Source organism: Heterodontus francisci, chromosome 1 (assembly GCF_036365525.1).
Source record: "Heterodontus francisci isolate sHetFra1 chromosome 1, sHetFra1.hap1, whole genome shotgun sequence".
Lineage (NCBI taxonomy): Eukaryota > Metazoa > Chordata > Chondrichthyes > Heterodontiformes > Heterodontidae > Heterodontus > Heterodontus francisci.
The window spans coordinates 72,296,009-72,320,200 of NC_090371.1; the positions used below are offsets into that span (position 1 = coordinate 72,296,009).

A 24,192-nucleotide genomic window follows, 5' to 3' on the forward strand; every position below is an offset into this window, starting at 1 on the left:
AGAGCGGGAGCCTGACCTCTTCTCATTGCCACGGAATATTACTAGTGACAGGAATTTCAGTGGCATGACTGGCCAATTGTGCCAATTAAGGGATACTTTCCACCAGCATTTTCCAGCGTTAGGAAGGGATGCCACTGCGAAAGGAGACTGCCAGATAAATCCTGGCAGCGTCCCAGTGGGTTCCCAGGAGGTGGGAGGGGGTGACCCTCATTTATGGCCGTTCCAAGGCCCAAGGAGGGAGGGGCCGCCTGGCAGCACTGACCGTCCTGCAGCTACGGCACCACCGCTTAAGGTGCACCCATCCCTCCAGTTGCCTGGCCTGCCCAGCACGGTACATGAAACAGCTTACCTTGTCTTCAAGGGCACCTCAGTATGGAGGCACCCTCTCCTTCCTGCAGCCTCAGCAGTGGCCACCTCTATCAGTGGCGCTGCTGAACTGCTGGCTCTCTGATTGGGCCAGAGCGCTGCGAAGCAGGCTGTCATCCTCAATGTGATGGTGGCCCTGGCTGTGGCCTCTTAATTGGCTAGAATTGGATAGAATTTCAGCCAAACGGCTGGATTTTACCAGCCCAGGCTGGAGGGCTGGTAAAATGGTGGCGGAAGGCATCGGGAGGGCATATTCCCAGCAGTGGGAACCTCAGCGGTGCGGCCACCCATCGGGCAGCCAATTAAGCCAGTTAAGTGCCCAATTAAGGGCCATTTCCTGCCCCCGCTGGCATTTTACCAGTATAATGAGGGGTCGCCTCTTTGTGGGGAGGCCACCAGATAAGCCGTAGTGGACTCCGTGGGTTCCGAGGGCAGGAGGGCCCTCCTTTATGGATGCTGCATGGCCCATAGAGGAGCCCTTGGCAGCAATGGCCACTCCCATGGCTACAGCGCTGCCAATGGAAGGTGTACCCCCGCAATCGCTGGGGGGCTGCCTGCCTGGCCTTGGAACAATACAGAAAACAACTTACCTTGCCTTCGAGGGAGCCTCATCATGGAGATGCCCTGTCCTTCTTCCTGCAGTCTCAGCAACCTCCATCTCTTTCAGTGGTACTGCAGAGTTGCCAGCCCTCTGATAAGCTAGCAGCTCTAGGAGGCGGGCCGCTGTCCTCAGTTGTGGCCTCTTAATTGGTTGCCACCAGTAAAATGTTGTCCAGGGTCCCGCCGCCGGCCTGCGGAGGGTCAGGTCCCCTTTCTGGTCCCAGCGTTGGAACTGTTTACCTGTTGAGAAAATCCAGCCCTATGATTCTAAATATATGGAGCTCCCTCGGTAAATTTATCTTTTCCACGTTACTGTTAAAGTGTACTTTTTAGTACTCACCATTTGTTTTAACCAAATGTGAATTTGACATGAAGTAAATAAATTAAATAAACTCCGCCTGCTAACTCATGACTTGTTGGAGTGATTTATATAGCAGAAAAGCTTTGGGACCTTAATCTCAATTTACAGTCATGCTGCAGCTCACCTCAAAAGAAAGTAGCCACAATATCTGAAGAAAGGAGATGGACCTGCCAAGGAGTTCCTGTCAACCATGCCTATTAGTAACTCAACCAATGAAGCAGCTTTGATACAATTCACTGAGATCCCTTACTGACTAAAGTGAACACAGTGGAGAGGTAATACCAAATCAGCTGGCAATTATTTGACATCTGATTGACTTTGTGGAACAAAAGCCACTTCAGAGTCAGGAGTGAGCTGAATGCAAAGATCTTTATTACCAGGATGGAGGGGAGAGCCTTCAGTATGCCAAAGTCTCTCAAACACGTCATGGTTACAGCAGAGATAGTTATACAATAACAATGCAAAATTAATACAGCTGGTTACTCATATGTCCATATTTGGTTATCTTACTATTGCTTATACACTTCTTTTCAACACTTTACAATACCATTTTTCTTTCCAATGTTGCCCTCCCCAATTTTATCTTTTACAACAGATAAACAGATCAATGCCTCAGGATGGGAAGGATTCAGCAAAAGAAAAACAGCTTCAGCTGCATGAACCTTAATAACCCTATTAACCCTTCATTTTCCACATCAGCATCAATGTAAAGGAAATTCAGGTGGGGTGTATAACAGGTGGCCAATCAGATTTCACCTGTTTTACACAACATTTAACAAATACACGAAAATACGATTTTGGGAGCAGGAGGAAGCCACTCTGCCCTTCGAGCCTGCTCCGCCATTCAATAAGTTCATGGCTGAACTGATTACTCCACATTTCCAACTACCCCCAATAACCTTCCACCCCCTTGCTTATCAAGAATCTATCTACCTCTGCCTTAAAAATATTCAAAGACTCTGCCTTCACCTCCTTTTGAGGAAGAGAATTCCAAAGATTCACGACCCTCTGAGAGAAAAAATTTCTCCTCATCTCTGTCTGAACTGGGCGACCCCTTATTTTTAAACAGTGACCCCTACTTCTAGATTCTCCCACAAGGAGAAGCATCCTTTCCACATCCACCCTGTCAAGACCCCTCAAGATCTTATATGTTTGAAATAAGTCGTCTCTTACTCTTCTAAATTCCAGCAGATACAAGCCTAACAAAATGAGAAACTTAATGGGAAGAGAAAGCCATATATTTTCCATACAAATTGGAAAGGGTCACATAGAAACATAGAAAATAGGAGCAGGAGTAGGCCATTAGGCCCTTTGAGCCTGCTCCGCCATTCATTATGATCATGGCTGATCATCCAACTCAATAACCTGTTCCCGCTTTCACCCCATACCCTTTGATCCCTTTAGACCCAAGAGCTATATCTAACTCCTTCTTGAAAGTATATAATGCTTTGGCCTCAACTGCTTTCTGTAGTAGCAAATTTCACAGGCTCACCACTCTCTAGGTGAAGAAATCTCTCCTCATCTCAGTCCTGAAAGGTTTACCCTGTAGCCTTAGACTATGACCCCTGGTTCTGAACTCCCCCACCATCGGGAACATCCTTCCTGCATCTACCCTGTCAAGTCCTGTTAGAATTTTATAGGTTTCTATGAGATTCCCTCCTCACTCTTCTGAACTCCAGCCAATATAATCCTAACCGACTCAATCTCTCCTCATACGTCAGTCCCGCCATCCCAGGAATCAGTCTGGTAAACCTTCCCTGCACTCCCTCTATATCAAGAACATCCTTCCTCAGATAATGAGACCAAAACTGCACATAATATTCCAGGTGTGGCCTCACCAAGGCCCTGTATAATTGCAGCAAGACATCCCTGCTCCTGTACTCGAATCCTCTCACTATGAAGGCCAACATACCATTTGCCTTTTTTACCGCCTGTTGGACCTGCATGCTTACCTTCAGCGACTGGTGTACGAGAACACCCAGGTCTCGCTGCATATTCACCTCTCTCAGTTTATAGCCGTTCAGATAATAATCTGCCTTCCTGTTTTTGCTACCAAAGTGGACAACCTCACATTTATCTACGTTATACTGCATCTGCCATACATTAGCTCACTCACTCAACTTGTCCAGATCACTCTGAAGCCTCTCTTCATCGTCCTCACAAATCACCCTCCCACCCAGTTTTGTGTCACATGCAAATTTGGAGATATTACATTTAGTTCCCTCATCTAAATTATTAATATATATTGTGAATAACTGGGGTCCTAGCATCAATCCCTGCGGTACCCCACTGGTCACTGCCTCCCATTCGGAAAAAGACCAATTTATCCCTACTCTTTGTTTCCTGTCAGCCAACCAATTTTCTATCCATTTCAATACACTACCCCCAATCCCATGCGCTTTAATTTTACATGCTAATCGTGGGACTTTGTCGAAAGCCTTCCGAAATTCCAAATAAACCACATCCACTGGCTCCCTCTCATCAACTCTACTAGTCACATCCTCGAAGAATTCTAGTAGATTTGTCAAGCATGATTTCCCTTTCGGAAATCCATGCTGACTCTGCCCGATTCTACCACTGTTCTCCAAGTGCTCTGCTATAAAATCTTTGATAATGGACTCCAGAATTTTCCCCACTACCGACGTCAGGCTGACTGGTCTGTAATTCCCTGCTTTCTCTCTACCTCCCTTTTTAAATAGTGGGGTTACATTAGCTACCCTCCAATCTGTAGGAACTGTTCCAGAGTCTATAGAATCTTGGAAGATGACCACCAATGCATCCATTATTTCTAGGGCCACTTCCTTAAGTACTCTGGGATGCATATCATGAGGCCCTGGGGATTTATCTGCCTTCAATCCCATCAATTTCCCCAACACCATTTCTCTACTAATACTGATTTACTTCAGTTCCTCTCTCTCACTAAGCCCTGTGTTCCCCAACATTTCTGGTATGATATTTGTGTCCTCCTTTGTGAAGACAGAACCAAAGTATGCATTTAGTTGGTCAGCCATTTCTTTGTTCCCCCTAATAAATTCACCTGCTTCTGACTGTAAGGGGCCTACATTTGTCTTCACCAATCTTTTTCTCTTCACATACCTATAGAAACTTTTACAGTCAGTTTTTATGTTCCCCGCAAACTTGCTCTCGTACTCTATTTTCCCCTTCTTAATCAATCCTTTGGTCCTCCTTTGCTGAATTCTAAACTGCTCCCAATCCTCAGGTCTGTTGTTTTTCCTGGCAAATTTATATGCCTCTTCCTTGGATCTAATGTTATCTCTAATTTCCCTTGTAAGCCATGGTTTGGCCATCTTTCCTGTTTCACTTTTGCACTAGAAAGGGATAAACAATTGTTGCAGTACATCCATGCGCTCTTTAGATGTTTGCCATTGCTTATCCACCGTCATCCCTTTAAGTAACGTTTCCCAATCTGTCATGGCCAACTCACGTCTCATACCTTCGTAGTTTCCTTTACTAAGATTCAGGACCCTTGACTCAGAATCAACTATGTTACTAGTCCAGTAACTCCATCTTGGTGAAGAATTCTGACATATTATGGTCGCTCGTCCCCAAGGGGTCCCACACCACTAGATGTCAATTATTCATAGAGTCATACAGCATAGAAACAGGCCCTTCGGCCCAGCGCGTCCATGCCGACCATAATGCCTATCTATACTAATCCCAACCGCCGGCATTAATTCCATGTCCCTCTATGCCTTGCTCATTCAAGTACCTGTCCAGATGCCTCGTAAATTTTTTTTTAATATTCATTCATGGGATGTGGGCGTCGCTGGCCAGGCCAGCATTTATTGCCCATCCCTAATTGCCCTAACTGAGTGGCTTGCTAGGCCATTTCAGAGGGCATGTAAGAGTTAACCACATTGCTGTGGCTCTGGAGTCACATGTAGGCCAGACCAGGTAAGGACAGCAGATTTCCCCTAAAGGACATGAGTGAACCAGATGGGTTTTTACAACAATCGACAATGGTTTCATGGCCATCATTAGACTAGCTTTAAATTCCAGATTTATTAATTGAATTCAAATTCCACCTTCTGCTGTGGTGGGATTTGAACCCATGTCCCCAGAGCAATACCCTGGGTCTCTGGGTTACTAGTCCAGTGACAGTTGCTACTGTTCCTGCCTCCACCACCTCCTCTGGCAGTTCATTCCAGATACCCACTATTCTTTGTGTGAAAAATTTACCCCTTTGATCCCCTTTAAACCTCCTCCCTCTCACCTTAAATCTATGCCCTCTAGTTTTAGTCACCCCTACCATGGGAAACAGACTGTGGCTATCTACCCTATCCATGCCTCTCATAATTTTATATACCTGTATCATGACCCCTCTCAGCCTCCTTCGCTCCAGGGAAAACAGACCCAGCCTATCCAATCTCTCTTTATAATTCAAGCCTTCCATTACACAATACCCAGTCTAGGATGGCCTATTCTGTAGTTGGTTCCTCAACGTATTGACTACATTGACATTACAATATTTGAGTGACTGTTTTGTTAAGTTTTACTACAGGCATAATGTTAGCCTTTAATGATTGTAACTTTTTCACATAAGATGATATTGTCATATTGAAATGTCATTGTCTATTGCCATTTATTTTGCATTGGTTTCCGTTATCTTAGTGAAAAATTGCAACATTGGCCAGATATAGAGGAAATTTTAATGAGGTAGATTTGGAATTGTATTAGCAAGGGAGTTACTGCCTGCCAGAGAGCAGTGTTTGTGCTTTGCAAAATCTTGCCTTGTAGCTATTAACCTGACTTAGCTGTCAAATATTTTGGCTGGTGAGGTCAAATCATTTCCATTTGCATGCTAAAATGGGAGAAACTAGTTACATCCTCACTCACTATAACATTCTGACATATCACAATGATTGCTTATCACTCCTTTCTTAAGTCATAAGGCTATGTAAAATGCCTGCTCCAGAATGCACTTTCAAGACTCCCCAGAGGAGGAAGAGAGAGAGTGAGTCTATTGGTAAATTATAAATAAAAGAATTAAAGTGAGTTTTCATTTTTGCCAACACAGTCTTGTACTAATTTATAATGCAAAGTTAAGCTATGCAAAATACTGATCTGGAACACCATCTCTACATTACAGCTGCCTATCCTGCTGCCTATGGCCAGATTAGTCAAGCCTTTCCACAGCCACCTCCAATGATACCCCAGCAACAAAGAGAAGGTAAGTTATTCACTATATTCATAACACATGATAGATAAACAGAGCAGATGTTTCATGGACTTAAGGAATATGAAATTTATTCCATGATCATCATTATTCACGATAAAGTAAGTTACCAATGAAATACTAAGTGGAATAAAATTGTTCGTAAATGATTGATGGGCTGAATGCACTTTTAAAGGTTTTTTACAGTTATTTTATACAAGTATAAAATCAGAATAGCAGAAACAGTTTGCTCTGCAGCATGCTTGGTTACTTTGAGATGCTTTAGTTAGCTGAATTGAGTTTGTAGATCATTGCTTAGCTGTAGAGGTTAATAAGTTAGGATTATACAATGGTGTAAATACCAGTCTGTGCACCATTTTATGTCTGATTATTCCACTGAAAAAGAGATTTGCATTTATGCATCATCTTATCTCTTAAAAACCTCTAAAAGCACTTTGAAGTTCACTGACTGCTCTAATGTAGGCAAATGCAGCAATGAGATGAATAACCAGTGAATCATTCTTGCAGTATTTGTTGAAAGAGGAATGATGGCCAGGACCCTAGCAGAACTCTGTGATCTTCTTTAAATAGTGCAGTGTCCCATTTCCACCTAGAAGTTACGGCACAAAGAGGTCATTATACCATTGTGGCTGCGCCAGCTGAAAAAACTAGCCACTCGATCTAATCCCACCTTCCAGCACCTGGTCCATAGCCTTGCAGGTTACAGCATTGGTGCACGTCCAGGTACCTTTTAAATGAGTTGAGGGTTTCTTCCTCCACCACCAATCCGGGCAGTGAATTCCAGACACCCACCACCCTCTGGTGAAAAAGCTTTTCCTCATGATCCTTCTAATCCTTCTACCAATCACCTTAAATCTGTGCCCCTGGTAATTGACCTCTCCGCCTGGGAAACAGGTCTTTCCTGTCTGTTCTATTCAGGCCCCTCATAACTTCGTACACCTCAATTAAGTCACCCCTCAGCCTCCTCTGTCCTAGCCTATCCAATCTTTCCTCATAGCTGCAATTTTCAAGCCCTGGCAACATTCTTGTATATCTCTTCTGTACTCTCTCCAGTGCAATTATGTCCTTCCTGTAATGTGGTGGCCAGAACTGTACACAATACTCCAGCTGTGGCTTAACCAGCGTTTATACAGTTCCAGCGTTACATCCCTGCTTTTGTATTCTATACCTCGGCCAATTAAGCATTCCATATTTTTTTTTCATTTCCAAAATATACTTTATTCATAAAAATCTGTAAAAAATACATTACCAAACAGTTTCAAACAGCACCAAGTCAAAAATTATAAACATTGCAAGGGAGATCAGTTTCCTTCAATACAATCATGAATTGCCTCACAACCCTTCCATTTCATTTGTCATGCCAGATTCATTTTTACATTTTACAGCAAACAAAAAATTTTCCAATACAGTTCGAGGGGTTTCCCATGGATCCAGCCCCTCAGTTCAGCTTGGTGGGGGGACCTTACACAGTGGTCTTTCCCCATTGAGCCTTTGCTGCGGCTGCGGCTGCCCCAAGCTTTAATGCGTCCCTCAGCACGTAGTCCTGGACCTTGGAATGTGCCAGTCTGCAACACTCGGTCGTGGACAACTCTTTGCGCTGGAAGACCAGCAGGTTTCAGGCAGACCAAAGGGCGTCTTTCACCGAATTGATAGTCCTCCAGCAGCAGTTGATGTTTGTCTCGGTGTGCTTCCCTGGGAACAGCCCGTAGAGCACAGACTCCTGTGTTACAGAAATAAAAACAAGAAATGCTGGAACCACTCAGCAGGTCTGGCAGCATCTGTGAAAAGAGAAGCAGCGTTAACGTTTCGGGTCAGTGACCCTTCTTCGGAAGGGTCTGAAGAAGGGTCACTGACCCGAAACGTTAACTCTGCTTCTCTTTTCACAGATGCTGCCAGACCTGCTGAGTGGTTCCAGCATTTCTTGTTTTTATTTCAGATTTCCAGCATCCGCAGTATTTTGCTTTTATCCTGTGTTACAGAGCTGCTTGGGATGAACCTCGACAAAAACCACTGCATCTCTTTCCACACCTGCTTTGCAAAGACATATTCCAGAAGGAGGTGGGCAACTGTCTCTTCCCCACCACAGCCACCGCGGGGGCATTGTGCGGAGGGGGTGAGACTTCGGGCGTGCAGGAAGGATCTGATGGGGAGGGCTCTTTGCACTACCAGCCAAGCCATATCTTGGTGCTTATTTTAAAGTTCTGGTGATGAGGCATTCTGCCAAATGACTTTGGCAGTCTGCTCGGGGAACCACCCGACAGGATCCACCCTCTCCTTTTCCCATAGGGCCTTGAGGACATTCCGTGCAGACCACTGCCTGATGGATTGGTGGTCAAAGGTGTTTTCCCGCGGAAACAGCTCCACGAAGGATAGGTGGTACGGCACGGTCCAACTGGATGGAGCGTTCCGCGGCAATGTGACCAGGCCCATCCTTCGCAATACCGGGGACAGATAGAACCTCAGCACGTAGTGACCCATATGCCTTCTTCACCACTATCTACCTTTCCTGACACCTTCAGGAACATGTGTACATGCACTCCAAGGTCTCTTACTTCGACCCCTCTTAATATCCTCCCGTTTATTGTGTATTCCCTCGCTTTGTTTGCCCTCCCCAAATGCAATACCTCACACTTCTCTGGATTGAATTCTATTTGCCACTTTTCCACCCACTCAACCAAACCATTGATATCATTCTAGAGTCTATAGCTATCCTCTTCACTATCAACTACACGGCCAATTTTTGTGTGATTTGCAAATTTCCCAATCATGCCTCCCACATTTCAGTCCAAATCATTAATATATACCACAACAGCAAGGGACCCAACACGGAGCCCTGTGGAATGCCACTGGAAACCGCTTTCCATTCGCAAAAACATCCGTCAACTTTTGTTTCCTGTCACTGAGCCAATTTTGGATCCAACTCGCCAAATTTCCCTGTATCCCATGGGCTGTTACTTTTCTGACCAGTCTGCCATCTGGGACCTTGTCAAATGCCTTACTAAAATCCACATAAACAATATCCACTGCACTACCCTCATCAATCCTCCTTGTTACTTCCTCAAAAAATTCAAATTAGTAAGACACGACCTTCCCTTAACAAATCCATGCTGACTATCCCTGATTAATCCATGCCTTTTTAAGTGAACCACTAGAACAGGCAGATACAGTTTAACTTCATATCTGAAGAGTAACAACCACAGCAATGATATACCCTCAGTACTGTAGTAGGTTGTCAAGCTAGTTTTTAGATTTTTTTTTAGATTTAGAGATACAGCACAGAAACAGACCCTTCGGCCCACTGAGTCTATGCCGACCATTAACCACCCATTTATACTAATCTTACACTAATCCCATATTCCTACTGCATCCTCACCTGTCCCTCTATCCCACTACCATCTGCCGAAACTAGGGGCAATTTATAATGGCCAATTTACCTATCAACCTGCAAGTCTTTTTGGCTGTGGGAGGAAACCGGAGCACCCGGAGGAAACCCACACAGACACAGGGAGAACTTGCAAACTCCACACAGGCAGTACCCAGAATTGAACCTGGGTCGCTGGAGCTGTGAGGCTGCGGTGCTAACCACTGCGCCACTGTGCCGCCCCTTTTTTTTTCACTGAAACAGGCCCTTCGGCCCACCGAGTCTGTGCTGACCATCAACCACCCATTTATACTAATCCTACACTAATCCCACATTCCTACCACATCCCCACCTGTCTGTATATTCCCCTACCACCTACCTATACTAGGGGCAATTTATAATGGCCAATTTACCTATCAACCTGCAAGTCTTTGGTGGTGGGAGGAAACCGGAGCACCCGGTGACAACCCACGCAGACACAGGGAGAACTTGCAAACTCCACACAGGCAGTACCCAGAATTGCACCCTGGTCGCTGGAGATGTGAGGATGCGGTGCTAACCACTGCGCCACTGTGCCGCCCATTAAGATCAAGTGTTGGGTGTTGGAGGCCACACCCTTCACTGACTTAGCGCTAACTGCTACCAACTGAGTCGAGTTAATACCATCGTAACATTATTTATTTTTATCTTGAACAACTGGGTAAACAGACCTCCTGCACATTTTCTTTTGCCAGAGAGTGAAAAATTCAGGCCTCAGTATCAGTATAGGAAATATCTTAATTAAGCCCAGACACTTTTTTTCTGATAAGGTCACTGGATAGCAATCAGGAGCAGGACCTCTGGCCGATGAGGCTAATTGCCACTCCAAATGAGTTTATTTAACTCAGAAAAGACCCATGATCAAATGTGGCACCTTCTGGTCTGTACACCTCAGTTCCACACTAGGGAAGCACATTTATCATCCAAGCCATTTGTGAAGTTCCTCAGCCTCACAATTTTAAAACATCATTTTTGCCCACCATCACTGAGACTCACCACTGAGCAATGTTGGTGGATTCAGGACACTGTTGTGGAACATTGCTAAATTCTATAGAGTATGACACTTGTTATATTCATCACATTCATAGTGGAAATGACCTTACATCCTGTAGCAGCTTAATCTGAAATTAGTCTATGGTCTAGTTACCTGTTGGAACGGCGCCATGCAAAAACCAGCATTCATCTAATCACAGCTAAAATTTCAACTGGTTAATTAGATGGGAAGTTCCATGCTGAAAATTTAAGTTGTTACATTATATGTAATATACTAAATAGTTCTTTCATCTACTACAGGAATTATTCTTTTTGTGAATCCTGTGATGCAATGAATAGTAGAAATGTTTGAAAAGATTCTGATGTACACTGCAGCACATGAAATACATTTCTGTGAGTCATGTGGAACTACTAATAATATGCATAATGCAGTTCAATGCCTATTTTAATTATTCAGAAGATTTTGGCCTAACATCCCCCCCACCCCACCCAATCACCCCCAATAGCCTAGCATCATATTTCATTCCGCCTGCAGTACATTCTTATTAATCTCATCATTGGCCCTGAAGCTTTAGTCAAAGAATGTTTGAAAGCAAATCAGAAATTGATGGAAAAACTCATCAGGTTATTCAGCATCTATTTTGAAGAACATTTATGAAGAAGGATCTGCACCCAAAGCATTAACTGATCTCTGCACAGACGCTGTCTGAGTGTTTCCAGCATATTCTGTTTTTGTTTCTTTACTCTTGATAGTCCAGGGAAGGCTAACATTGAGTTTGCATCCTTGTAAGCATTAATGATAATATCCATTCTTATTACTGCAACACCTTACATCATTTTGGCGCATTACTACTGCTGACTCTATGGTAGCTTTAGTCCTCAGTATGTCAAGAAGGATTGTGATTAGTGAGTGTGTTTAGCACGTTAATTCTAAAGCAGGACAGAGCTACACCTTGCACTGCAATTCAGTTGTGTTTCATATACAACAATCACTGTGCTTCAAAAAGTACTTCATTTGCTGTGAAGTGCTTTGGGATGTCCTGAGGTAATAAAGGTGCTACATAAATGCAAGTCTTTATTTCAGTATAAAGGCATCCAGGCAACTACCGGAGCACTTTATTACTGATCTTCTATAAAGTTCATCCTGAAACAGTTTTGTTGAAAATGGTGAGTCCTATACCATATTTTAGTGTGCTACAAGATGTAATAAACACACAAAGGGTCACGTACAAGCCTAGTAGATGGTATTAAATACATTTGCAGACAATTACATAAATGTTTTCACATCTTTGTTTGCAGAGAAATGTCACAGAGACCTCTACCCTGTGTGAAAAGTTGTATTAGCATTAGCAATTCATGCTTGGCAAGTATAATAACGTATTAGCCAGGGGAGTACTGGTTAGCAAATATTCATTAGGTCTCAATTTACTATTAAAAGGAAGAAATACTATGCTCCCATCATTCAAATGAAGTCATGTCTAATACATTTTAATGAAGAATTGGAAATGGGCTGCTGTCAGCCCTAGGACAGACTTGTTCATTTCAGGTTTTGTCAGTAATGCGCAAGTAATCTGTAGGGTCACTATGAAAACTTCACTGCTCAATGCAAGAGAAGACTTCATTAATTTTGAAATGCATTTTGAAATCAAAAAAAAATTCAGCCTTGTCAGGTACAATTGAAAACATTTAGCGCAGCAAATTGTACAAAATTACTAACCATGAATCCACCTTTCTCAATTCATTCATATTGTGCTGAACTAGAAGCATCCAGCTGCTCAGCTAAACAATCACTTTTCATTAGTAAAGCCTGAGTAGTACTTGGTAAACAAACTGATTTGAATTCAGAGGTCTGATCCATTACAAAGTAAACCAAGTGAAACATGAACTCAGGGCCTTTTTTTTATGCCCGTTATGCTGCCATGTTAATTAATGGGCCAGAAGCAGGCTTTTGAGAGCAAAGTTTAACACTGGCCTTGAGACGGATAAGCTCTGGAACTCCCTCCCTAAACCTCTCCACCTCTATTCCTTTATTCATTCTTCCTCTCTTCATTCTCTCTTCCTTTAAGACGCTGCTGAAAACCTACCTCCATGACCAAGAACCTGTCCTAATAGCTCCTTATTTGGCTCAGTGTCAAATTTTGTCTGTCCTGGAAAGTGCCTTGGGACATTTTCCAATGTTAAAAGCACTATATAAATGCATGTTGTTGTTGTTAGGATTACCGGCTTGCTTTTGTATTCACCCCTTACTTGTGAATACCATTGCCAATTTTTCTGTATTTCTGTACATCTGTAATAGACCATTTATAAATGGTATGTAATTGCCTGGATCTCAGCCGTACTATCAGTTACCCTCGGCATCCCTGGGCTGGGAAGGGAGAGAAAGTAGCCAGACTTTTTGTTGCTGATCGCAGCATGGTGACCCCATTTGTGTGTCCATTTACATTTATAATTAGTTGTACTTGAAACTTAGTTCCACTCCCTTGCAGACATATTGCAATCTAACCTGACTCACACTCCGCCATAATCCGTCTTCATGAAAACCCCTCAGTTAGGGAAATCCCACTGAGGAATTAGTATGCAAAAAAGAAAATTGAATAGATGGGACAAATGTTCATGAGAACCTTAGCCAGCAAAAAAACCCAGCAAAAACAGTCTGATTGACATATTGCAGATTAAGTGTATTTACCTGTGCTACTACCTCAGCGAATTCCTAGAATGCTTCATGTCTACTTCACATGGGCATCCTTTAGAAACATCATCCTGAAGAACAGTTTGCAAGATGTCTCTGTCCAAAAATGAGAATAGACGAATTGCTCCCTGATGAGGCATGTGGTTCATGCATCAGTGGGCCGCACCCCCAGAAACTATGTCATGATGGAGAGCTCCAAAAAGATGGCATTCCCACCCTGAATTTGATACCTGCCACCTGATTTACTCTGTTATAATGGGCAGCCAGCAGTGGAAAAGCAGCACCACATGTCCACATCAACCATTATTTGGCTTCAACCATCAACTATAATGGCAATTTCATTTGGAATGACCAAAGGATGAATGGTATAGGAAGTTAATATGTTACATTGTTGCACTCAAGATGCTTTTCTGATGTTGCGATTGAGGCACCTTGTTGCAGCAATGAAGGAGAGGAGGAGGCTTGGCTAGCTTAGTCAGTCGAGCATTAGACTATTGAGGGGATAACTTGGATAGCACCTGAAATTGAGCCTGTGGATCACAATGCACAATTAACCCGTGCCCGTTGATTGCAATGCAGGCAGCATGCCAATTTCATGCTGTCTGCTTATTTGAACGATCCCTGTGTCCAGCCAATGATAACTGCACTGTTCGTTAGCTGGACGTAGTGGCAGAGGGCCAATATTATGATCGTCTCGCACCACTTAAAGCTAGCCTCCTCTGCATAAAGCTAGCCTGCATCTCTTAAAGGGGACATGCATTAAGGCTGGAGTAGATGCTGGGAGTCGTGTTTGAAGAGAATCTGACCTAGAAAAGAGTGAGGAAAGGCACCAAGGGGAGAGAACGGGCTCCAAGTATTTCGGACACTGCATGGAGATCAGCTTTAACTGGTGCGAGGCAATCATGATATTGGCCCTCTGCCTCTACGTCCAGCCAATGAACAGAACGGTTAACACTGGTGGAGGAGAAGCAAAGGAAAATGCCCTGTATCCACAGGGATAGATGAAGGCCCTGCAGAGACTCGATCAAAAGGCAGTGGGAGCAGATAGCCATGGAGGCCAATGTCTAGAGTAAAGCCCTGAAGACCTGCATGCAGTGCCATAAGAAGGTCAATGGCCTTTTGGGTGTTGTTAAGATCAGTGAATGTATCTTTAAATGCCATATCCCACCAACTGCACCACTAGCCTCAGCCACTGCTCAAATCACCACACACTCATCACTCAGCTGCCAACAATCTCTATCAATTAGACCTCGTACCTAACATTCATTATGCTTCACCTCATTCTCAAACACTTGCAACTGGTGCAAACCTCACACCCACATCTCACAGCTTGCACACGCTGCCACTATTCAACCATGACAGCCACATCAGCCAAATAGATGGCACGACCTCACTGACTCTCTTGCAAAACCAAAGGCAGCAGGAGCTAACTGGAGGGGGACCATTGCACCTGACAGTACTGGACATGATTGGGATGCACATTGCTGAAACTGTGGCCAGCGGCAAGGCTAAAACCATCGAAGATAATGGTATTCCCATACCCAATCCTCTTTCTCACATGCTGCTTCTGCCTCTCTCTTCTGATTTACAAGCTGAAGCTGGTGTAAGCATGCACCTCTTACTTTTCACACCCTCCCCACACCAAAATCTCACTCTCGAGCCTTTTACCTTTCAGGTACCCAAGAGGTGCATTCCAAGCAAGCAGTAAAGCAAAGAAGGCGCAGCACCTACTCTTGATTTCTTGCTCGGAGCCAACCCCCAGCTCAGATCCTGACACTGCACTTCTTAGAGGATAGATTAGAGGCAGGGTCTGCACGTGTGCGACATCCGGCACGAATGAGCTTCAGCAAGGACAGGGGGCAAGGATAAGCAGGTGGCAGCTTGCCAGAGGGTGAGATCGCCCACGAGGTCTGCTGCAGAGAACTCAGATGAGGACTTCAATGAGCAACCTACAGAAGAACACTGATGGCTATGCATGACATGCTTGGTACATTGGGAAGCCTGTTAGAAAGCCTATGGTCAATGTAGCATGGAAGATTCCAGTCCAGCTGAGCACAGGGCTTTGCACAGAGCTTGGAGCCCATGCTTTCCAGCTTGGAAGTGATGGCCAAATCTATTTACATACTTGCGGACCCAGCCATGTTGCAGCATCTGATGGCTGATGTCTCGGCTTCTATTGCAGCACATGCAGCAGCCATCCAACATTTGAGTGCAGGAGTGGAAGCTCAGGTTGCTGTCCTGCAAGGTCAGCTTGCTGCATACAAACTTAGATTGCTGCTATTATGGATTACAGTGTGCAAAGTGGCTTACAGGGTGTCACAGCAGTCCATGCGACTATACGAATGAGGAGCAGAAGGAGGCCATTTAGCCCATCGAGCCTGCTCCGCCATTTACTCAGATCATAGCTGATCTGTTTCTGTATTGAATTCCACACTCCCATCTCCAACCGATTATCTTTGATTCCCTTGCCCAACAAGAATCTATCTACCTCTGCCTTAAAAATATTCAATGACCCTACCTCCGCCACCTTCTGAGGCAGAGAATTTCAAAGTCACACAACCCTCTGAGAGAAAAAAATTTCTCCTCCTCTCTGTCCTAAAAGGGTGACCCCTAATTTTCAAACAGTGGCTCCTAGTCCTGGCCTCACCTACAAGAGGAAACATCCCCTCCACATTCACCCTGTCAAGACCGCTCAGGATCTTATAAACTTCAATCAGGTCTCCCCTCACTCTTCTAAACTCCAGTGAAAACAAGCCCAGTCTGTCCAACCTTTCCTCATAAGACAACCCGCTCATTCCAGGTATCAATCTAGTAAACTTCCTCTCAACCACCTCCAACACATTGACATCCTTCCTTAAATAAGGAGACCAAAACTGCACACAGTATTCGAGATGTGGTCTCACCAATGCCCTATATAACTGAAACATAACATCCTTACTTTTATTTTCAATTCCTCTCGTAATAAAGAATAGCATTCCATTAGTCTTCATTATTACTTGCTGTACCTGTATACTAACTTTTTGGGAGTCATGCACTAGAACATTTAGATCTCTCCACACCTCGGAATTCTGCAGTCATTCCCCATTTAAGAAATACTCTGCTTTTTTATTCTTCCTGCCAAAGTGAACAACTTCACATTTTCCCACATTATACTCCATCTGCCAGATTTTTGCCCACTTACTCAACCGATCTATATTGGTCTGCAACCTCCTTATGTCTTCTTCACAACATACTTTCCTACCTATCTTTGTGTCATCTGCAAATTTAGCTACCATTTCATCGCTCCCTCATCTAACTCATTGATATAAATTGCAAAATGTTGAGGCCCCAGCACAGACCCCTGCGGGACACCACTCGTCACATCTGCCAATCAGAAAAGGACCCATTTATGCATACTCTCTGTTTTCTGCCAGCCAGCTAATCTTCTATCCATGCTAATATGTTACCCCCTACACCATGAGCTCCTACTTTGCTCAATAACCTTTTATGTGGCACCTTGCCAAATGCCTTCTGGAAATCCAAGTACAGTACGTCAATGGGTTCCCCTTTATCCACAGCACATGTTATTCCTTCAAAGAACTCCAATAAATTGGTTAAACATGATTTCCCTTTCATAAAACCATGCTGACTGTTCCCGATTACCTTAGGTTTTTCTAAGTGCCTAGCTATAGCTTCCTTAATGGTCAATTCAACACCTTCCCCATGACAGACGTCAAGCTAACTGGCCTGTAGTTACCAGTTTTCTGCCTACCCCCGCCCCTCCCCCCCAACTTCCTGAATAAAGGAGTTATATTTGCTACTTTCCAGTCTGATGGAACCTTTACAGAATCTAGCAAATTTTGAAAAATTAACACCAACGCATCTACTACCTCATTAGCCACCTGTTTTAAGACCCTAGGATGAAGCCCATCAGGACCCAGGGACTTGTCAGCCCGCAGCGTCATTAGTTTGGTCAGTACCACTTCCCTAGTGATTGTAATTTCACCAAGTTCCTCTCTTCCTTCCACCTCCTGATTTACAGCTATTACTGGAATGTTTTTGTATCCTCTGTAATGAAGACAGAAGCAAAATATTTGTTCATTTCATCTACCATTTCCTTATTATCTACTATTAACTCCCCATTCTCACTGTCTAGAGGACCAACACTCACTTTACTTACTCTTGTTATCCGTTTTTACGTTTCTCGCTCGCTTCCTCTCATACTCTAATTTCTTTCTCCTGATTACCCTTTTAGTCATTCTCTGCCGTTCTTGATATTCTGACTAATCATCTGACCTGCCACTCATCCTTGCACAATTATATGCTTTTTTCTTTAGTTTGATTCTTTCCTTAAATTCTTTAGTTAACCACGGAGGTTGGGTCCTCCCCTTAGAATTTTTCTTTATAGTAGGAATATACTTATTCTGAGTATTCTGAAATATCCCCTTAAATGTCTGCCACTGCTTCTCTATTGATCTATTTCCTAGCCTAGTAACCCAGTTCACTTCAGCTAGCTCAGCTTTCATGCCCACATAGTTTCCCTTATTTAAGTTTAAAATACTCATCTTAGGCCCACCCCTTTCTCTTTCAAACTGGATGTAAAATTCAATCATATTTTGGTCACTGCTACCTAGAGGTGCCTTTACTCACACTCCTTAGATTAACTACCTTGAATTCGGCCAGTGGTCAGGGACAGGAGGGTGTGAGGCATGTAGAGGGATCCAGGAGTTAGTGTCGCAGGAGCCTCAGCCCTTGTCCTTGTTCAACAGGTTCAAGATTCTTGCGGCCTGTGTGGATGACAGCAGGGACTGTAGGGAGGATGAGCAAACTGACCATAGCATGGTGGTACAGGGAGCCATTCAAGTGGGGGGAGAAAAGAGAAATGTAGTCTTAATTGGGGATAGTATAGTTAGGGGCATAGACACTGTTCTTTGTGGCCAGGATCGAGAGTCCCGAAGGCTGTGTTGTCTACCTGGTGCCAGGGTGCAGGATATTTCATCTGGGCTGCAGAGGAACTTGGAGTGGGAGGGGAAAGATCCAGTTGTCGTGGTGCACGTAGGTACCAACGATATCGGTAGAACGAGAATAGAGGTTCTGCTGAGGGAATATGAGCAGCTAGGGGCTAAATTAAAAAGCAGAACCAAAAAGTTAATAATCTCCGCATTACGACCTGAGCCACTAGCTAATTGGCACAGAGTCAATAAGATTAAAGAGGTAAATGCTTGGCTCAAAGATTGGTGTGGGAGGAATGGGTTCGAATTCGTGGGACATTGGCACCAGTACTGGGGAAAGAGGGAGCTGTTCCGATGGGACGGGCTCCACGTGAATCATGCTGGGACCAGAGTCCTGGCGAATTGCATAGCTAAGGCTGTAGATAAGGCTTTAAACTAAATAGTGGGGGGGTAGGGTTCAGTTGCATGGAAAATTAGGAAATCAAAGCGAAAGAGAAGGTAGGAGTGCAGGTTAGTGATGAGGCTGATTGTTACAAGAATATAAACGGTAGGGACAAAACATGTGAACGTCATATTGCGCCAAGGAATTGTACTAGAGTAGGGAAATTTGATAATAGAACAAACTTAAAGGCTTTGTATCTGAATGCACGAAGCATTCAGAATAAAATTAATGAGTTAACAGCGCAAATAGAGATGAATGGGTATGATTTAGTGGCGATTACTGAGACATGGTTGCAGGGAAACCAAGTTTGGGAATTGAATATCCAAGGATACTCAGTATTTCAGAAGGATAGGCAGGAAGGAAAAGGAGGTGGTGTAGCTTTGTTAGTGAAGGAAGAGATCAGTGCTGTAGTGAGAAATGATCAAGGGATCAAGACATAGAAGCAGTCTGGGTAGAAATAAGAAATAGCAAGGGAAAGAAGACCCTGGTGGGAGTAATCTATAGGTCCCCAATCAGTAGTTCCGCGGTGGGGCACAGTACAAACCACGAAATACTGGAGGCTTATAAGAAAGGTATGGCAATAATCATGGGTGATTGTAATATGCATATAGACTGGATTAATCATATTGGCAAGGGGAGCCTCAAGGGAGAGCTCATTGAATGTATTAGAGATTGTTTTTTGGAACAATATGTTGTGGAACCAACCAGAGAGCAGGCTATTCTAGATTTGGTATTGTGTAATGAGATGGGATTAATTAATGATCTCATAGTTAACGATCCTCTATGGAAGAGTGATCATAGCATGCTAGAATTTCAAATTCAGTTTGAGGGCAAGAAACTGGAGTCCCACACTAGCGTTCTGGAGTTAAACAAAGGTAATTACATAGGCATGAGGACAGACTTGACCCTAGTGGACTGGGCAGGAAGACTAAAAAGGTAGGACAGTTGATGAGCAGTGGCAGATGTTTAAGGAAAAATTCAAATCCTCCCAACTAAAATATATTCCAGAGAGGAAGAAAGATTGTAAGAGGGGGGAAAACATCCATGGCTAAGCAAGGACGTTAAGGGTAACGTAAAGACAAAAACTAAGGCATACCATATTGTAAAGGCCAGTGGCAGGATGGAAGATTGGGAAAATTTAATGATCCACAAAGGGTTACTAAAAAAGTAATAAAAAGAGCAAAGGTAAATTATGAAAGAAAACGAGCACAAAATATAAAAACAGATAGCAAAAGCTTCTATAAGTATATAAAAAGGAAGATAGTAGCTAAAGTGAATGTCATCAGGAAGGCAAATGGAATTTTGGGATTTATTGCTAAAGGAATAGAGTATAAAAGTAGGGAAGTGTAGCTGCAACTGTACAGGGCATTGGTGAGACTGCACCTGGAGTATTGCCTACAGTTTTGGTCCCCTTATTTGAGGAGGGATGTAGTTGCATTGGAGGCAGTTCAGAGGAGGTTCACTAGATTGATTCCAGAGATGAGGGGTTTGTCTTATGAAGAGAGATTGAGCAGTTTAGGCCTTTACTCTCTAGAGTTTAAAAGAATGAGAGGAGATCTAATTGAGGTATATAAGATGATTAAGGGGATTGACAAAGTAGACGTAGAGAGGATGTTTCCTCTGGTCGGGCAATCTAGAACAAGAGGTCATGGTTTTAGGATAAAGGGTAGCAGATTTAAAACAGAGATGTGGAGAAATTACTTCTCGCAAAGGGTCGTGAGTCTGTGGAATTCATTAACCCAGAGTTCGGTGGATGCTGGGACAATGAGTAAATTTAAGGAGGAGGTAGACAGATTTTTAATTCGTAAAGGGTTGAAAGGTTATGGAAAACGAGCAGGAAAGTGGAGTTGAGACCACGATGAGATCAGCCATGATCATATTGAATGGCAGAGCAGGCTCGAGGGGCTAAATTGCCTACTCCTGCTCCTAGTTTTTATGTTTACTCTGAGGTCATCAATTAATCCTGTCACATTACACAATACCAAGTTTCATTTAACCTTCTCTCTGGTTGGTTCCAGAACGTGCTGCTCTAAGAAACTATCTCGAAAGCATTCTATGAATTCTTCATCCAGGCTACTATTGCCAATCTGTTCTTTCCAGTTTATATGTAGATTAAAATCACCCATGCCGTCCCTTTATCACAAGCTTCCAATATTTCTTCTTGGATACTTCATCCTACATTGTGGTTACTGTTAGAGGGTCTGTAGACCACTCCCACAAGTGACTTCTTTCCCCTACTATTCTTCATCTCCACCCAAATTGATTCTACATCCTGATCTCCTGAACCGAGGTCATCTCTAACTATTGCATCAATGCCATCCTTGATTAACAGTGCTATCCCTCCACTTTTACCTAGCTTCCTATTCTTCTTGAATGTTATATACCCTTCAATATTGAAGACCCAATCATTGTCATCCTGCAGACATCTCTCCGTAATGGTTATCAGATCGTATTTATTTACTTCAATGCGCGCTATCAGTTCTTCTACTTTGTTATGAATGCTATGTGCATTCAGATACAGAGCCTTTAGTTTTTTCTTTTTGTTATCTTTGTGACATCTACTTTTGACTGTTGATCTGTTCTGAGGTTTTTTCTCTCTGTCCTTCCTGCCATTCTCTGACCTACATTTCCCATATTACTATTCTGCTCTCCTGCCTTGATTCCACCCTTTGATTTGCTACATCTACCCAAGCTTGATCCCTCTCCCCCCTTGTTTGGTTTAAAGCCCTCTCTACTTCCCTAATTATAAGGTTTGCTAGAAGACTGGTCCCAGCACGGTTCAGGTGCAGACCGTCCCAACGGTACAGCCCCCACTTTCCCCAGTACTGGTGCCAGTGCCCCATGAACTGAAACCCATTTCTTCCGCACCAGTCTTTGAGCCACATATTCATTTCACTAATCTTATGTGCCCTCTGCCAATTGGCACATGGCTCAGGTAATAATCCAGATATATTACCCTTGAGGTTCTGCTCTTTAATTTGTTGCCTAACTTCTCATACTGCCTAAGCAGAACCTCTTACCCAGTCCTACCTATGTCATTGGTACCTACATGGACCACAACAACTGGATCCATCCCTCCCACTCCAAGTTCTCGTCCCACCCTGAGTAGATGTCCCGAACCCTGGCACCAGGCAGGCAACACAGCCTTCTGGACTCACACTCTCGGCTGGACAGAACAGTGTCAATCCCCCCTCACTATACTATCCCCTACTACCACTACATTCCTTTTTTCTCCCCCTACTTGAATAGCTTTCTGTAACACAATACCATGGCCAGTCTGTTTATCCACCTTGCAGACCTCACTTTCATCCACACAGGTTGAGAGCACTTCAAACTCCCCCCCTGTTTGACAATTGCAAAGTCTGAGGCTCCTCCACTACTGCTCGGTCCCTTTACCTGCCTCACTCACTCATTCCTCCAACAGATTACTGAAGAGCTGCTGCCCCAGGGGAACGGCAGTGGCTCCGTGGAGCATAAACCTGCTGTCCTCTCTCAGGAAGACAGCATTTATCCTCCCACCCTTGCCACTCCGCCAGTGTCCTTAATGTTGCCTGTCAAACAGCCAGCCCAGAATGCTGCCTCCTGCATTGCGAAGGTGCAGCCTGCAGCCCGGCCTTCTAGGTCCAGAGCTGCTCAGGGCCACCTTCCAAGACTATCTGCAGTCTCCTCCACTGAAAGGCAGCAGTTTCCCACCAGCCATGCTGCAGTCACTGGGTTGGCAACTGCAGAGGAGCACTAGAACAGTCAAAGGTACACAGAAGACAGGCACTCTGGGAATGCACAAGAGTTATATTTGTATGCAGTATGACATGGTTTCATTTGTAAGTTTTGTTTGAAATGTTTGTTTTGTGGTGGCTTTTATTTTAGCATTGCGGCCAAGTGGATGCTTTGATGGTGAGTAACAGAGGAAAGGCAAGATGTGGGACAGTTGGTGAATGGGGAATTGGAATTGCGGTTACTGGTATCACACTCAGATGAGTTCTTCACAGGCAACTTGACCAGAAAGGGGCTAGCCAGGTTCCCTCCTCCCTTTCTCTTCCTCCTCTTCCTCTTCCTCTTCTTTCTCCTCCTGCTCCTCCTTATGCTTCTGCTCCTCAGATGCTTGCTGTATAGTTGGTGAAAAGAGCCGTTCCCTCATGATGGTGGGGTTGTGCAGCATGCAGCATGGACCACCACAAATCCTGACACCTGCTCTGCTAAGTGCAGCAGGGCTCCTCCAGGGGGGTCCAGGCAGTGGAAGTGTTGTTTCAGCACGCCAATGCTCTATCACATTTTGTGGGGCAGCATGGCATTCATTGTATGCATACTGCGCACGTATATGTGGGTTGCACACCAGAGCCAACAGCCATGTCTTTAGCGGATAGGACCAGTCGCACAGTAGCTTCCCTTTGCTTTTTCATGATGGCTCAAATGTAGCTGGCACAGCTGACTGCTACAGAATGAAGGCATCTTGACTGCTGCCAGGATGCCAGGCATTGACCTACATGATTCACAACATATGGCCACATACTAGCTGGACGTTGAGAGAGTGAAATCCATACAGGTGGTGATGTGTCTGCTGCCTTTGTGTCTCTAGGTGGGTGAGCTTGCAAGTTTGTGCTGTGCTGTTGAAAAAGCCTTGGATAGTTGTTGCAGTGCATCTTGTAGATGGTACACTCTGCAACGACTGTGCGCCAATGGTGGAGGGAAAGAATGTTTGATGTGGTAGATGGAGTGCCGATCAAGCAGGCTGCTTTTTCCAGGATGGTGTTGAGCTTCTTCAGTGTTGCCAAAGCTGTACTCATCCAGGCAATGGGTGAGTATTTCATCACACTCCTGACTTGTAACTTGTAGATGGTGGGCAGGCTTTGGGAAGGCAGGAGGTGAGTTATTCTTTGCTGAATATCCAGCTTTTGACCTGCTCTTTTAGCCACAGTATTTATATGGCTGGTCTAGTTAAGTTCCGGTCAATGGTAACCCCCCAGGATGTTGATAGTGGGAATTTGATGATGGTAATGCTGTTGAATGGTATGGGGAGATGGTTAAACTTCCTGTTGTTGGAAATGGTCTTTTCTTGGCATTTGTGTGGTGCAAATGTTACTTGCTACTAGCCCAGGCGTGAATATTGTCCAGGTCTTACTGTATGCAGCATGGATTGCTTCAGTATCTGAAGAATTGCGAATGGTACTGAACACTGTGCGGTCATCAGCGAACATCCCCACTTCTGTCCTGAT

The 24,192-nt window shown here is 44.1% G+C and overlaps 1 protein-coding gene across 24 annotated transcripts in view; it reads left to right on the top strand.

The window, feature by feature from the left end:
- Positions 1 to 24,192, top strand: part of celf4 (CUGBP, Elav-like family member 4) — a 1,375,410-nt gene that overhangs the window by 1,318,350 nt on the left and 32,868 nt on the right. For 23 of the 24 annotated variants that reach the window (XM_068049595.1, XM_068050160.1, XM_068049749.1 and 20 more), the window contains one exon: positions 6,438 to 6,518. The exons of the other annotated variant lie outside the window; for it this stretch is intronic. In XM_068049595.1, coding sequence (XP_067905696.1) covers positions 6,438 to 6,518 — 81 coding nt within the window. The remainder of the gene's footprint in view (positions 1 to 6,437; positions 6,519 to 24,192) is intronic. 24 annotated transcript variants of the gene reach the window in all.